Here is a 17461-nt window from a genome sequence, read left to right on the forward strand (position 1 = left end):
CCACCTATCCACCCACCGAGCTGAAGCCCAGGAAAAAAGCTGCTCAGCTCCCATACCATGGAAAACTTCCATCTGCCCCTGCTCCACCTTGAGAAGTGTTGGGAAATATTGACAGTTGGCCTTCTTAATTTTTACATCAGGAAAGTTGTTACTGTGTGTTTGACTATGTCTGTGCTGTGAGTTGCCTGAAATTTTGCTCCTTTAGGCACAGAACATACCATTCTTGAATGTAATATCCTTTTCCTTTATGTCGTTTTTGTGTTTTTAATCATTTCAACCTAATTTATGCATTTGTTGCTAATCCTTCCCACCAGTCAACATTAGACACCAGGGACAGGGACCAAATCTATTTCTCCCAAGTATATTTTTGCCCAATACTTAGTACATTTCTTTGCACACAATAATTGGTGCTTAATGAATACTGCTACCTCTACCACTACCTCAAATAGTGGATTCAAAAGCAAATAACCATCTTACTATTGTGGAGAAAATGTACCATGATATATTAGGAATGAAAATATAACCAGTACTTTAACTTAGTACAGAGAATGCCAGTTTTCAATGTATTTTGACATTCAAGATGAACAAAGCTAAATGTCAACATCGAATCAAGCCTAATCCATTATTGATTTTCATTTTTGTTTTTAAAATATCCATCTGTGGCACAAATTTCAATCACCATATATTTCTTGGGGCACTTTCCTCAAAGATAAGACAGACGATGTAGCAGAAAGTGGTTATTAATATAAATTTTTCAGTTTTGTTTATTTTTAAAAACCAACAGTGCCAAGCTTCCAGGACTTTACTTAGGAAAAAAAAAAGGTATTGTAGAATTAAGAAAGAACAGGATTAGGTGATGAGAGGTATTTCAGAAATTTAAAGCAAAACAATGTAACAAAAAGCTATTTATTTTTATGTATACATATTTTTTGAAATATTGGGGTTTGCATTCTCCTGTGCAGAAGGGTTGATAAACTGAGAGAGAAGCCTCCCACAACGCCCATCTTTCCCCTTCTCCAGTTTTCCCTAGGCTAATGCTGAGAGGAATGAAAACAAGATGCTGGCTTCCTGGCAGAGCTACACAGTTATAGCTCTCTACCAGGTGTCTGCAGCTATGATGCTCTCCAGCACTCATTATGCAAAGACAGACTACCCCCGGCACGAAGGATTATGTGTCTCTGAGAGCATGGGTTCAGAGAGCAGAAAGCACATTCACTCTTTCTAGACTCATGATTCCCGCTACTAGATAGCTAGGACAGAGGCTGACCATGAAAGAGAAAGGCCCTATTAAAGCATTCCACTGGAACAACATGCCAGGCTGCACCACCCAGGTGTCTCCCCCTTTTAGACTGTGAGCCCACTGTTGGGTAGGGACTGTCTCTATATGTTGCCAATTTGTACTTCCCAAGCGCTTAGTACAGTGCTCTGCACATAGTAAGCGCTCAATAAATACAATTGATGATGATGATAATAGATTACACCTGATAGAGGTAGGTAGGTAGATGCACACACCTGCAGTAAAGCCTTTGGCCTTTCTTAGTTTATAAAATCCAAACACCCAGAGGTTTCCCCTAAGTTTCCAGATCATTAGAGTCCTGCATAAAGAAGTGCCCCCTTTCTTTTGATCATACTATATGTGAACCCTTGAGAGGACCGCTTCTCTTTAATCTGCAGCTGGCATGCCATGTCCAGTGACCCACTGGGCAAGCAGCAAAAATCACTGATCTTGAAAGTGATCCCCATTTCTTCCTCATATAGTTAATGATGTATCTTTTTAACTCTGGGGTCCTTATTCCTTATACAATATACCAAGCTAAACTAAACAACTGAAGTAGGTCAGTAAAGATCGTTTTTTTTTCTGGTATTACGGTGCTCAAAAACTTAATGTCAGCAAATGTTACATAAAAAAGGGATCATGGTGCACCACTTCTTTAAGCAATAAAACAATCACTATGTTATAGTAATTAGGATTTATTATCAAAGCTAACAAATTCCAAAAATAAAAAGTAATCATCTAAGTCTCCTCAGAGTTTTAAATTGTACAGGAAACGGCTCCAAGCTGTATAGGGGCTGCTATGTTTGTTGTGGGACTGAGGAAGGAACAGCCATCCCTTTCTCCTCCCAGTTGTTCTCTGCAGTGTCAACTATTGCCAAAATAACCTTCTCCCTCCCCTCAGTCCAACCCCAACACCCAACCCCCACTTTCTTTTTTCCCTAGAGATGTCCCCAGGTAGAGATCCCCAGAAAAACCCTGGCAAAGGAGAAGACAGGTGTACAATGGGCCAGACTGAGCCACCAGACTGCCGGGAAAATCCATCTGGAGAGTGTTCATGTGGGTTTTTCTATGCAGGGGTCTAGATCCAAGCAATTACTTCCTTATTCAGCACACAGAGAAAGCAAGACATACTTGGAGTCGCTAAAGGAGGACACTGAACATAAACAGATGATCTTTTCCATTTTTGTTCAGGGCATCTACCACCCAAGGAAATTAACCCATTGAAAATAAATCAGAAGACAAGTGAAGGGACCCCTGTGAATAGATGTGAGGGAAAAGCACACTCCAGGTACAGACCAAGGATTTTTGACAATGTTAATGTTGTTTTTTTTTAAATGGAGATAATGGGGCATAAGTGCAGGTTTAAAAAAAATTGAACACCTACTGAGTTTTCCCATTTTCCATGAATTGTACATTCCTAAAAAAATTCCTCTATTGAAGTTCTCTCAAAAGGGAATATTTTGGTGGGAAAGGACCAATTCACTTGCTTTGTTTCTATCAACTAATTTGTTTTCAACTGGTTAATTTCCAACTGGGTGTTTAGATGTCCACAAAAATATAGCATGGGCATGCCCCTTTGGGCTTAATTCCTTGGCAATGACGGGGGAAACAGCAAAATAGGAAACATAGCCTGTCTGCTTTTTACTTATCCTCTTTAGGGGTACTTCTCTCTCACCTAACTCAACAGATACTTTGCACACTCACCAAAAGTACTGGATAAAGTCCTGCATAAATGCACACAAGCACATGCAATAATCGCTAACCTTAGAATGTGGTTTAATCAACCAGCAACCAGGCTGTTACATTAACTAATTACATAGTTGCCACTCTAACCTACTAGGACCACCTTGGTTCAAACAAGTAAAGAAATCACAAAGTGAGAGAGCTGAAGGGTAATAATAATACTAATAATGATGACAAAGTACCACCTCCACAGTCCACTGTTGTGACTTGGAACAGCAAGAAACTATCTTCAAAGGAGCAATGATGAAAATGATAACTGTTTATTTAAAATGTGTGATGCTGAATTCCCTAAAGATGTTAAGCAAAGCTTCTGCATGCCTACGTTCTGCAAGACAAAGAAAGCCCTTCTAGGTTATGACTAGTCATATTTATTGAGTGTGTACTGTGTGCACAGCACTGTACTAAGAGTGCTAAAAGCTAAGTTTAGTAAGAGCGCCAGAGATGCCCAGTTTTACTGCTGCTTCTGAGGTGTGGAACCATAGTAATATAGACAGTTGGCCATATAAGGAGGATTCTAGACTATGACAGGCACTAAATGTGTGAATGTTCTGAGAAATTTTCCATCCATATTTATAAAGGACAAATTTTAAATCTTGGCCTCCATACTGACCTTGTCTTTATTAAAAAGGCCTTAACACGTAAAGAACTATCCATTTGGTGCTTTGAAAAACCAAAAACCATACCCTTATGAGATTAACAAAGCTGGCCTTATGAAAAAAATCTCTACCATGTGATTTTACCGTCTAATATCTGCTAATACACGGTAATGAGGGAACATCTAGGCTACTTCATTTTTTAAAAAATTACATATTCTTACAGGTTTTGCTGATAAATACATTTTATTGAAGAAATACAAGAGGATTTCCTGTAGCATACTTAATTTTCTATAGCATCTTTTTAAATAAGATTACAGAACTGGATAATTCCTTAAAATAAGAACGCTTCCTATACTCTTCAATCCTTCTTCTTAACTGATTTTCTCACAGGTGGGGAATGGTATAACATGGATCTGAATTACATCTACTACTAGGAACACTTTAGCATTGCCAGGGAATGAGTAGTCTCCAAGAGAAATCGGTCACACGCAAAGAATATATTCTACAGTGTCATCCATTTTTCCCTATCATATAAAATTCATTTGGCATCATCTTTTGAAATGTTTCCCACTCATGCTATCCATGAATACCTCTCTGCGCTTCTTCCAAGCCTATAAATCAAGAAAAGTACTAGATCTGGACAAATGGCCCTTGAACCGAGATCCTCAGAGAGCTCTAATTTAGGCCCTTAATCCTGCTTAGGGTCACCACCTGGATGTGTTAGCAATTTTAAGAGATGTATTAACTCTTTAAGGCCACGCCACACTATTTGTCACACTGGAGTAACACCTAACAGCATTTTTAGGGTCTAAGGCAGTTTAACAGTTGACCGAACTAATTTACACACATGGAGTTGCTAAATCTCCAAGCAAAATCTGTCTGTTTTGAAAACTCTATCGGAGGGCCCAGCACAAGAACAGGTCATTTTAACTTAGAGGATAACTAAAAGGAGGATAACAGAGGATAACTATTTTTGATTAAATAGCACAAACACTCAATCCATTAGGGGTTTAAACAGAGCCCAGTGAATGTGAATCATATATCCACTTTGTTAGACCAACACATCTGGAAGCCTCTGATACACTCACATGGGGTTCAAAGAGGTCTGTACTACTATAAGCAAAAGGCAAATTGATTTATGCTGCCCTTATAGTTCTCAGACCCGCAGATGATTGAGATATAAGTACAGCTCCTTCCAACAATCAAATTTAGCCCTTAGCCCTGACAAGACTGCTTTGAAGTTACCAGTATGTTAAAATGAATGAGGATGTTCACTCCTCTGTCAATATCATCATTTCAGTCTGTCCCACTACTAAAGGAAAAAAAACGACATCCAACGATTTCTGGTTTGGAGGCATTGAGACACTGAGTGAAAGACAGTAAGATTCGCCAGGACATAAAAAAAAATAATGTTTCAATTGTATTTTTGTCCATGTCTGGAAGGTAGAGGTACATAAAACTGTGTCTTTCTTTCTAAAAAAGAATATCAAGGAGTTTCCAACTAGAATCTTCATGCCTGCTGCTTTCTGAAGTTCTTAAAATGAGTGAAATTATTGCAAAAGAGAAATTTTCTCCTTGGAATTTGGCATTGATCGCATCAGTGAATATTAATGATTATTTTTATAGCTCTCTGAAGAGTGAAATAAATACTCTATACTTTAGCTCTTTATGCAAAGCTAGGTCAGAATGTTTTTGACCACTTAATTAAAAATATGATGGTGTTGGTGTATTCATTTCAAAGTTCCACATTTGACAACAAGATCAAGGCCAAATCTAATGACCTTCATAATGATCCAAAATACTGGGGAGTCAAAGTTTGGCAATAATAATAGTGACAATTTATCAGCAAGTTCATTTCTGCACCTGGCAACACAGTTTTTAGGCCACTAAGATGACATTTTAAGCGCACTTTATTAGTTCCAATCTAAAGGTTTTGGAGGTCGTTTTAAAATTCAATGGAGAAAATGAAAGACCTTGTGAAGGTCTTTCCGGAATCAGGCTGTCTACAATTTTCAGACAATTTATTAATGGAGACAAGTTTTCTTCCAAACTTGAAAATAATCCATTCGCCATACATTTCAGGCATTCAAGAATCTTTATCCTAACAGAATCTTGGAAAATTTTCATTTGCTTTCCTTAAATTGAAGCAGTGATAGCAAAGGAACATGTAATAAGTTAATGTCCTTATCCGTATATTCAGCACTTTTCTAGTATGTGCTTCAGAATATGTCTGCCTTCATTTTTATGTGTGCATATATGTAAAATGAAGGCAGATATATATATATATATTATATTTATATAGAAAGTATACTTTTCTGCAGGGGTCACTACACAGAATACCAACTCCGTAGAATGTTCACAGCCTAAAGATCAATAATTGCCTTGTGAATATTTGTCATGTTTAAAGCACATAACATAGGTTAACATGAAAAATACTCAACAAATCTCACTCACATATAATTTGAGTAAAAGAACTTGAGTTTTGATGCTTTCCCTGAACCTCTTAATTTTCTGACAGGACATGCTCTCGTGATAAATAGCATGAACTTCAATTCTTGATATGATCATTTAAGGAATCAGATACGATTCAGATGTTGCAACCAATATAAATTAAGTCAATACTTTGATACTAATTGATATATGTTTAATTGAAACGTAGATTCCTTTGGCCAACATGATATCTATGCAATGATACTGCCCTTGTTCAGTCCAAGATTTCAAGACATTCATTTGAATAGAAGCAGGCAACTGATGACTCTTAAGTCTGAGTTTGCACCTGAACCTCAATGCGGGAAATAACAATATTGATGGTATTTGTTAAGGGCTTACTATGTGCCAAGCATTCATTCATATTCATTGAGCGCTGTGTGCAGAGCACTGTACTAAGCGTTTGGGAAGTACAAATTGGCAACACCTATATAGAGATGGTCCCTACCCAAAAACGGGCTCATTCATTCATTCACTCAATCATTTATTGAGCCCTTACTGTGTGCAGAGCACTATAATAAGCGCTTGGGAAGTACAAGTTGGCAACATATAGAGACGGTCCCTACCCAACAGTGGGCTCACAGCCTAGAAATAATAATGACGGTATTTGTTAAGCGCTTACTATGTGCCAAGCACCATTTTAAGCGCTGGGGGGATACAAGGTGATCAGGTTGTCCCACGTGGGGCTCACAGTCTCAATCCCCATTTTACAGATGAGGTAACTGAGGCACAGAGAAGTGACTGGCCCAAGGTCACCCAGCTGACACGGGGCAGAGTCAGGATTCGAACCCACGACCTCCGACTCCCAAGCCGGCGCTCTTTCCACTGAGCCACGCTGCTTCTCAAGACCGGGCCCTCCCCCGCCCTCCGCAAAGCCGGGGGACCGCAGGGAATAATCATCATGTTGGTCTTTGTTAAGCGCTTACTATGTGCCCAGCACTGTACTAAGCGCTGGGGTACAGACAAGGTCATCAGGTTGTCCCACGTGGGGTTCCCAGTCCATCCTGTCCTGTCCCTCCTCCAGCCCCCCCGCCCCCCTGGAGAATTGTAATAATAATTAATAATAATGTTGGTATTTGTTAAGCACTTACTATGTGCCAAGCACTGTTCTAAATGCTGGGATAGATCCAAGGTTATCAGGTTATCCCACATGGGGCTCACAGTCTTAATCCCCATTTTACAGGTGAGGTAACTGAGGCAGAGAAGTGACTTGACCAAGGTCACCCAGCTGACAAGTGGTGGAGGTGGAATTGGAACCTACGACCTCTAACTCCCCAGCCCGGGGTCTTTCCACTAAGCCATTGCTGCTTCTCTACTTTCCAAGCGCTTAGTATGAGAAGCAGTGTGGCACAGCGGCAAGAGCCTAGGTTGGAGAGTCAGAGGCCATGGGTTCAAATCCCAGTTTATGCCGCTTGTCCACTGTGTGACTCTGGGCAAGTCACTTCACTTCTCTGTGCCTCAGTTCCCTCATCCATAAAACCTTGTAACCTTCCCAGCACTTGGAACAGTGCTTGGCAAATAGTAAGCCCTGAACAAATATCATTATTATTATAAGTGCCATTGTTATTATTAAGCGCTGCATTATTATGATTGAATGGATTGAATTATGAATATTATGATATTATGGATCGTTGTGGATATTATCAATATCATTATAAATTATGAATTTATTTATGAATGATTTATTATTCTTTATTTTACTTGTACATGCTTACTATTCTATTTATTTTGTTAATGATGGGCATTGAGCTTTAATTCTATTTGTTCTGACGATTTTGATCCCTGTCTACATGTTTGGTTTTTTTGTCCGTCTCCCCCTTCTAGACTTGGAGCCCGTTGTTGGGTAGAGACCGTCTCTATATGTTGTCGACATGTACTTCCCAAGCGCTTAGTACAGTGCTCTGCATACAGTAAGCATTCAATAAATACGATTGAATGGATTAGAGAAGCAGCGTAGCTCAATGGAAAGAGCACGGGCTTGGGAGTCAGAGGTCATGGGTTCAAATCCCGACTCCGCCAACTGTCAGCTGTGTGACTTTGGGCGAGTCACTTCACTGGGCCTGAGTGATCTCATCTGTCAAATGGGGATGAAGACTGTGAGCTCCCACGTGGGACAACCTTGATTACCTTGTCTCTGCTGTGTGACTTTAGGCAAATCACTTCCCTCATTTGTCAAATGATCACCTGATCACCTTGTATCCTCCCCAGCGCTTCGAGCATTCATTCATTCAATCGTATTTATTGAGCACTTACTGTGTGCAGAGCACTGTACTAAGCGCTTGGGAAGTACAAGTCGGCAACACATAGAGACGGTCCCTACCCAACAGCGGGCTCACAGTCTAGAACAGTGCTTTGAACACACTGAGTGCTCAATAAATACGAATGAACGGATTAGAGAAGCGGTGTAACTCAATGGAAAGTGCCTGGGCTTGGGAATCAGAGGTCATGGGTTCAAATTCCAACCCCGCCAACTGTCAGCTGTGGGACTTTGGACTAGTCACTTCTCTGGGCCTCAGTTCCCTCAGCTGTGGGCCCACCTGATCACCCTATAACCACCCCACCATTTGGAACAGTGCTTGGCAAATCATAAGCGCTTAACAAACACCAACATTATTATTATAAGTGTCGTTGTTATTATTAAGCACTGCATTAATATGGCTGAATGGATGGATTTATGAATTACGAATATGGGGATTCATTCAATTGTATTTATTAAGCGCTTAATGTGTGCAGAGCACTGTACTAAGCGCTTGGGAAGTACAAGCTGACAACATATAGAGACAGTCCCTACTCAACAGTGGGCTCACAGTCTAGGAGGGGGGTGAAGACTGGGGCCCCCCCCACCCGTGGGACAACACTAGGTAGCTATTAATGTGGCATTTTGTACGGCAGTGTTAATATTGAAGTGTTAGAAGTTGTTAGTGGTTTTATTATCAATCAATAATGCTTATTGAGCGCTTACTGTGCGCAGAGCACTGTACTAAGCGCTTGGGAAGTACAAATTGGCAACATATAGAGACGGTCCCTACCCAACAGTGGGCTCACAGTCTTGACGACGGTGAAAAGCAGCTGTGGCTTAGTGGAAAGATCATGGGCTTTGGAGTCAGAGGTCATGGGTTCGAATCCCAGCTCTGCCACTTGTCAGCTGTGTGACTTTGGGCAAGTCACTTAACTTCTCTGGGCCTCAGTTCCCTCATCTGCAAAATGGGGACTAAGACTGTGAGCCCCATGTGGGCCAACCTGATAACCTTGTATCTTCCCCAGCGCTTAGAACAGTGCTTTGCACATAGTAAGCGCTTAACAAATACCATCATCATCATCTAATTAATCAATCAATCAATCGTATTTATTGAGCGCTTACCGTGTGCACAGCACTGTACTAAGCGCTTGGGAAGTCCAAGTTGGCAACATATAGAGACAGTCCCTACCCAACAGCGGGCTCACAGTCTAAAAGGGGGAGACAGAGAACAAAACCAAACATACTAACAAAATAAAATAAATAGAATAGATATATACAAGTAAAATAAATAGAGTAATAAATATGTGCAAACATATATACATATATACAGGTGCTGTGGGGAAGGGAAGGAGGTAAGACTGTGGGGATGGAGAGGGGGAGGAGGGGGAGAGGAAGGAGGGGGCTCTAGCGTTAATGATGGCGTTTGTGCACTTACTAGCCACCTGTGGGACAACCTAATCACCGTCACCTCCCTAGCGCTTAGAACAGTGCTTTGCACATAGTAAGCGCTTAATACTGTCATTATTATTATTATTATTATCTTGTACTCTCTCCCAGCGCCTAGAACAGTGCTTTGCACATAGTAAGCGCTTAACAAATACCGTCATTATTATTATTATTACCTTGTACTCCCTCCCAGCGCCTAGAACAGCGCTTTGCACATAGTAAGCGCTTACCAAATGCCATCATGATTATTAATAACAATAATAATGTTGGCATTTGTTAAGCGCTCACTATGTGCAAAGCACTGTTCTAAGCGCCGGGGGGGGGGGGGGGATACTAAGTGATCAGGTTGTCCCATGTGGGGTTCCCAGTCTTAATCCCCATTTTCCAGATGAGGTAACTGAGGCTCAGACAAGTTAGGTGACTTGCCCAAGGTCAGCCATGTGGGGGAGTCGGGATTCGAACCCATGACCTCCGACTCCAAAGCCCGGGCTCTTTCCACTGAGCCACGCTGCTTCCCATTATTATTATTAATTATTATTAATATTATTATTATTACAGGAGGATGGACGAATGCATGCATTTACCTTGGTTGGTGGCTGCGGCCAGGGCGGCCCACAGGGGCGGCAGCAGGAGGCCCAAATGCACGCGCAATCTCCGCGCCTGGCAGCTCCCCATGGCGGCCCCAAGGCCTGGAGGAGGAGGAAGGGGAGGAGGCTCTTTGTCGTCGTCGTCGTCGCCGCCGTCCTCCTCCTCCTCCTCCTCCACTTGGCCGGCGGCACGAGGGTCCAGCCCGGCCCCGCGCCTGCGCAGCAGCGGCGCGGAGCAGCGCGCAAGGCCGCGCAACGCCGCGCGTGCGCACGACGAACCCAGCCCGGGGAAGGCTTCCCGCGGCGCGAGTCTAGCCGCAGTCCCTCTTATTGCCGCCGCTGGAACCTTCCCGAGGCGTGAGTCTAGCCTCAATCCCTCATGCTTGCCGCCGCTGCAGGAACGTCCCCGAAGCGCGGGTCTAGCCTCGATCCTTCTTTCTTGCCGCCGCCGGTGCGCGAGTCTAGCCTCAATCCTTCTTTCTTGCCGCCGCCGGAACTTTTCAGAAGAGCGAGTCTAGCCTCAATCCCCCCTTCTTGCCGCCGCAGGGACTTTCCCGAGGCGCGAGTCTAGCCTCAATCCCTCTTTTTTCCAGAGGCGTGAGTCTAGCCTCAATCCCTCTTTCTTGCCGCCGCCTCTGCAGGAACTTTCCCGAGGCGCGAGTCTAGCCTCAATCCCTCTTTCTTCCCGAGGCGCGAGTCTAGCCTCAATCCCTCTTCCTTGCCACCGCCGCCGCAGGAACCTTCCCGAGGCGCGAGTGTAGCCTCAATCCCTCTTTCTTGCCGCCGCTGGAACCTTCCCGAGGCGTGAATCTAGCCTCAATCCCTCTTTCTTGCCGCCGCTGGAACCTTCCCGAGGCGCGAGTCTAGCCTCGATCCCTCTTTCTTGCCGCCGTAGGAACGTTGCCGGGGCGCGAGTCTATCCCCGATCCCTCTTGTCGCCTTAGGAACGTTGCCGGGACACTAGTCTAGCCTCAATCCCTCTTGTCGCCGCAGGACCGTTACCGGGGAGGGAGTCTAGCCTCGATCCCTCTTTCTTGCCGCCGTCGGAACGTTGCCGGGGCGCGAGTCTAGCCTCAATCCCCCTTGTCGCCGCAGGAACGTTGCCGGGGCGCGAGTCTAGCCTCAGTCCCCCTTCCTTGCCACTGGCGCCGCAGGAACTTTCCCGAGGCGCGAGTCTAGCCTCAATCCCTCTTTCTTGCCGCCGCAGGAACGTTGCCGGGGCTTGAGTCTAGCCTCGATCCCTCTTTCTTGCCGCCGCAGGAACGCTGCCGGGGCGCGAGTCTAGCCTCGATCCCTCTTGTCACTGCAGGAACGTTGCCGGGGCGCGAGTCTAACCTCGATCCCTCTTATCGCCGCAGGAACGCTGACGGGGAGCGAGTCTAGCCTCGATCCCTCTAGTCGCCGCAGGAACGTTGCCGGGGCGCGAGTCTAGCCTCAATCCCCCTTGTCGCCGCAGGAACGTTGCCGGGGCGCGAGTCTAACCTCGATCCCCCTTATCGCCGCAGGAACGCTGCCGGGGAGCGAGTCTAGCCTCGATCCCTCTAGTCGCCGCAGGAACGTTGCCGGGGCGCGAGTCTAACCTCGATCCCTCTTATCGCCGCAGGAACGCTGACGGGGAGCGAGTCTAGCCTCGATCCCTCTAGTCGCCGCAGGAACGTTGCCGGGACACTAGTCTAGCCTCGATCCCCCTTGTCGCCGCAGGAACGCTGCCGGGGAGCGAGTCTAGCCTCAATCCCCCTTGTCGCCGCAGGAACGTTGCCGGGGCGCGAGTCTACCCTCGATCCCTCTTATCGCCGCAGGAACACTGCCGGGGCGCGAGTCTAGCCTCAATCCCCCTTGTCGCCGCAGGAACGTTGCCGGGGCGCGAGTCTAACCTCGATCCCCCTTATCGCCGCAGGAACGCTGCCGGGGAGCGAGTCTAGCCTCGATCCCTCTAGTCGCCGCAGGAACGTTGCCGGGACGCGAGTCTACCCTCGATCCCCCTTGTCGCCGCAGGAACGTTGCCGGGACACCAGTCTAGCCTCAATCCCCCTTGTCGCCGCAGGAACGTTGCCGGGACACTAGTCTAGCCTCAATCCCCCTTGTCGCCGCAGGAACGTTGCCGGGGCGGGCGCGAGTCTAGCCTCAATCCCCCTTGTCGCCGCAGGAGCGTTGCCGGGGCGCGAGTCTAACCTCGATCCCTCTAGTCGCCGCAGGAACGTTGCCGGGACACCAGTCTAGCCTCAATCCCCCTTGTCGCCGCAGGAACGTTGCCGGGGCGCGAGTCTATCCCCGATCCCTCTTGTCGCCGCAGGAACGTTGCCGTGACACTAGTCTAGCCTCAATCCCCCTTGTCGCCGCAGGAACGTTGCCGGGACGCTAGTCTAGCCTCAATCCCCCTTGTCGCCGCAGGACCGTTGCCGGGGCGCGAGTCTAACCTCGATCCCTCTAGTCGCCGCAGGAACGTTGTCGGGGCGCGAGTCTAACCTCGATCCCTCTAGTCGCCGCAGGAACGTTGCCGGGACACCAGTCTAGCCTCAATCCCCCTTGTCGCCGCAGGACCGTTGCCGGGGCGCGAGTCTAGCCTCGATCCCTCTTGCCGCAGGAACGTTGCCGGGGCGCGAGTCTAGCCTCGATCCCTCTTATCGCCGCAGGAACAATGCCGGGGCGCGAGTCTAACCTCGATCCCTCTTCCTCCCGAGGCGCGAGTCTAGCCTCAATCCCTCCCGCTGCCGCCGTTGGATCCTTTCCGAGGCGCGAGTCTAGCCTCGCTCCCCCTTCCTCGCCGCCGCCGCCTTCCGGTCCAGTCCGGTCCGGTCCATTCATTCATTCATTCAGTCGTACTTATTGAGCGCCTCCTGCGTGCGGAGCGCTGGACGCGGGGGGCGCCGGAGGGTCCTGGCCGAGTCGTTGGGACTCAGTACGGTGCTGAGCGCTCAGTACAGCGCCCTGCACGCAGTAAGCGCTCGAGAAATGCGATTGGTTGCCATGGAGAAGGAGGAGGGCGGCGGCGGGGCTCGCCTGCTACCATGCTCACCCCTCGCCGCCGCTGCAATCAATCAATCAATCAATCAGTTGTATTTATTGAGCGCTTACTGTGTGCAGAGCACTGTACTAAGCGCTTGGGAAGTACAAATTGGCAACATATAGAGACGGTCCCTGCCCAACAGTGGGCTCACAGTCTAAAAGACCCTCCGGAGCATCTCTACCTCCGCCCGACAGCCCGGCCGCCGCTTGCAATGCACCCACCTCAGTGCAAGCCACCCCGGGGAATAATTAATAATAATAATAATAATAATAGTAATAATAATTAATAGTAATAATAATAATGCACCGCCCAGTCGGCGTTGCAGAATGACGATGGGCGCGGGCGGCTCCCGTGCGGACGGGGGCGCCCGCCAGGGGGCGCCGCCGGACAAGCGCCGCCGAGCCGGGACCGCCCGCGCGCCGCCAGGGGGCGCCGCTGGACAAGAGAATCGATCCATCAATCAATCGTATTGATTGAGCGCTGACTGTGTGCAGAGCGCTGGACTAAGCGCTTGGGACAGTCCAAGTGGGCAACATATAGAGACGGTCCCGACCCAACAGCGGGCGCACAGTCTAGAAGGGGGAGACAGGGAACAAAACCAAACATCATCATCATATTATTATTATATCACATGTATAATATGATATTATTAATGATATAATAATGATGATGGCATTTATTACGCGCTTACCATTTGCATTTATTCACTCAATCGGATTTATTGAGCGCTTACTGGGTGCAGAGCACTGTCCTAAGCGCTTGGGAAGTACAAGTTGGCAACATAGAGAGACAGTCCCTACCCAACAGCGGGCTCACAGTCTAGAAGGGGGAGACAGGGAACATAACCAAACATCATCATCATCATCATCTTATTATTACATCATATATAATGTGATATTATTATTAATTACATAATAATGATGACATTTATTAAGCGCTTACTATGTGCATTCATTCACTCAATCTTATTTATTGAGCGCTTACTGTGTGCAGAGCGCTGGACTAAGCGCTTGGGAAGTACAAGTTGGCAACATATGGAGACAGTCCCTACCCAACAGCGGGCTCACAGTCTAGAAGGGGGAGACAGGGAACATAACCAAACGTCATCATCATCATCTTATTATTATATCATATATATAATATGATGTTATTAATTATATAATGATGGCATTTATTAAGCGCTTACTATGTGCATTCATTCACTCAATCGTATTGATTGAGCGCTTACTATGTGCACAGCACTGTACTAAGCGCTTGGGAAGTACAATTTGGCAACATAGAGAGACAGTTCCTACCCAAGAGTGGGCTCACAGTCTAGAAGGGGGAGACAGGGAACATAACCAAACGTCATCATCATCATCTTATTATTGTATCATATATAATGTGATATTATTATTAATTGCATAATAATGATGGCATTTATTAAGCGCTTACTATGTGCATTCATTCACTCAATCGTATTTATTGAGCGCTTACTGTGTGCAGAGCGCTGGACTAAGCGCTTGGGAAGTACAAGTTGGCAACATATGGAGACAGTCCCTACCCAACAGCGGGCTCACAGTCTAGAAGGGGGAGACAGGGAACATAACCAAACGTCATCATCATCATCTTATTATTATATCATATATATAATATGATGTTGTTATTAATTATATAATGATGGCATTTATTAAGCGCTTACTATGTGCATTCATTCACTCAATCGTATTGATTGAGCGCTTACTATGTGCACAGCAGTGTACTAAGCGCTTGGGAAGTACAATTTGGCAACATAGAGAGACAGTTCCTACCCAAGAGTGGGCTCACAGTCTAGAAGGGGGAGACAGGGAACATAACCAAACGTCATCATCATCATCTTATTATTGTATCATATATAATGTGATATTATTATTAATTACATAATAATGATGGCATTTATTAAGCGCTTACTATGTGCATTCATTCACTCAATCGTATTTATTGAGCGCTTACTGTGTGCAGAGCGCTGGACTAAGCGCTTGGGAAGTCCAAGTTGGCAACATATTGAGGCAGTCCCGACCCAACAGCGGGCTCACAGTCTAGAAGGAGGAGACAGAGAACAAAACCAATCATCATCATCTTATTATTATATTGCATATATAATATGATATTATTATTAATAATATAATAATGATGGCATTTATTAAGCGCTTACTATGTGCATTCATTCACTCAATCGTATTTATTGAGCGCTTACTTTGTGCAGAGCGCTGGACTAAGCGCTTGGGAAGTCCAAGCGGGCAACATGTAGAGGCGGTCCCGACCCAACAGCGGGCTCACAGTGTAGAAGGGGGAGACAGGGAACAAAACCAAACATCATCATCGTCTTATTATTATATTGTATATATAATATCATCATCAATCGTATTTATTGAGCGCTTACTATGTGCACAGCACTGGACTAAGCGTTTGGGAAGTACAAGTTGGCAACATATGGAGACAGTCCCCACCCAACAGTGGGCTCACAGTCTAAAAGGGGGAGATAGAGAACAAAACCAAACATCATCATCGTCTTATTATTGTATTGTATATATATGATATTATTATTAATTATATAATAATGGCATTTATTAAGCACTTACTATGTGCATTCATTCACTCAATCGTATTGAGCGCTTACTGTGTGCAGAGCGCTGGACTAAGCGCTTGGCAACATATGGAGACAGTCCCTACCCAACAGCGGGCTCACAGTCTAGAAGGGGGAGACAGAGAACAAAACCAAACATCATCATCGTCTTATTATTATATTGTGTATATATATGTATGATATTGTTATTAATAATATAATAATGATGGCATTTATTAAGCGCTTACTATGTGCATTCATTCACTCACTCGTATTGAGCGCTTACTGTGTGCAGAGCACTGGACTAAGCGCTTGGGAAGTACAACTTGGCAACATATAGAGACAGTCCCTAATCAGTCAATCAATCGTATTTATTGAGCACTTACTGTGTGCAGAGCACTGGACTAAGCGCTTGGGAAGTACAAGTTGGCAACATATAGAGGGGGTCCCGACCCAACAGCGGGCTCACAGTCTAAAACGGGGAGACAAAGAACAAAACCAAACATACTAACAAAATGAAATAGAATAGATATGTACAAGTAAAATAAATAAATAAATAGAGTAATAAATATGTGCAAACATATATACACATATACCGGTGCTGTGGGGAAGGGAAGGAGGAGAGGGATGGAGAGGTGCTTTTAATTTCCAAGGTGGGGAGAGGGGGAATAGAGTGAGGTGATGATCAAAGAAGGAACCACTTAGTGATATGGGACTCCGTTACAGGAAGTGGTTCCTTCAAGCACTTACTGTGTGCAGAGCACTGTATTAAGCGCTGGGAAAGTTCAATTCAGCAATAAAGAGAGAATCCCTGCCCACATGGGTTTACGGTTCATTAATAATAATAATTTTGGTATTTGTTAAGCGCTTACTATGTGCCAAGCACTGTTCTAAGCACTGGGGGAGATACAAGGTCATCAGGTTGTCCCACGTGGGGAATCACAGTCGTCATCCCCGTTTTACAGATGAGGGAACTGAGAAGTGAAGTGACTTGCCCAAAGTCACACAGCTGACAAGCGGTGGAGCGGGATTTGAACCCATGACCTCTGACTCCCAAGCCCGTGCTCTTTCCCCTGAGCCACGCTGCGGTAGTGATAATAATAATAATAATGGTTTTTGTTAAGTGCTTACTATATGTGCAGAGCACTGTATTAAGCGCTGGGAAAGTACAATTCAGCAATAAAGAGAGAATCCCTGCCCACACGGGTTTACGGTTCATTAATAATAATAATTTTGGTATTTGTTAAGCGCTTACTATGTGCCAAGCACTGTTCTAAGCACTGGGGGAGATACAAGGTCATCAGTTTGTCCCACGTGGGGAATCACAGTCGTCATCCCCGTTTTACAGATGCGGGAACTGAGGAGAAGTGAAGTGAATTGCCCAAAGTCACACAGCTGACAAGCGGTGGAGTCGGGATTTGAACCCATGACCTCTGACTCCCAAGCCCGTGCTCTTTCCACTGAGCCACACTGCAGTAGTGATAATAATAATAATA

At 45.4% G+C, this 17461-nt stretch overlaps 1 protein-coding gene across 3 annotated transcripts in view; it reads right to left on the reverse strand.

Moving 5' to 3' along the window:
* Window positions 1–10474, reverse strand: part of EPHA6 (EPH receptor A6) — a 357034-nt gene extending 346560 nt beyond the window's left edge. For all 3 annotated transcript variants that reach the window (XM_038766398.1, XM_038766397.1, XM_038766400.1), the window contains exon 1: window positions 10372–10474. Coding sequence is in view for 2 of the 3 variants with exons in the window: in XM_038766397.1 (XP_038622325.1) it covers window positions 10372–10462 (91 nt within the window). In the remaining variant the exon portion in view is untranslated. The remainder of the gene's footprint in view (window positions 1–10371) is intronic.
* Between the last annotated feature and the right edge of the window lie 6987 nt (window positions 10475–17461).

The sequence above is a fragment of the Tachyglossus aculeatus genome, chromosome 24 (assembly GCF_015852505.1).
Source record: "Tachyglossus aculeatus isolate mTacAcu1 chromosome 24, mTacAcu1.pri, whole genome shotgun sequence".
NCBI classification, from domain to species: domain Eukaryota; kingdom Metazoa; phylum Chordata; class Mammalia; order Monotremata; family Tachyglossidae; genus Tachyglossus; species Tachyglossus aculeatus.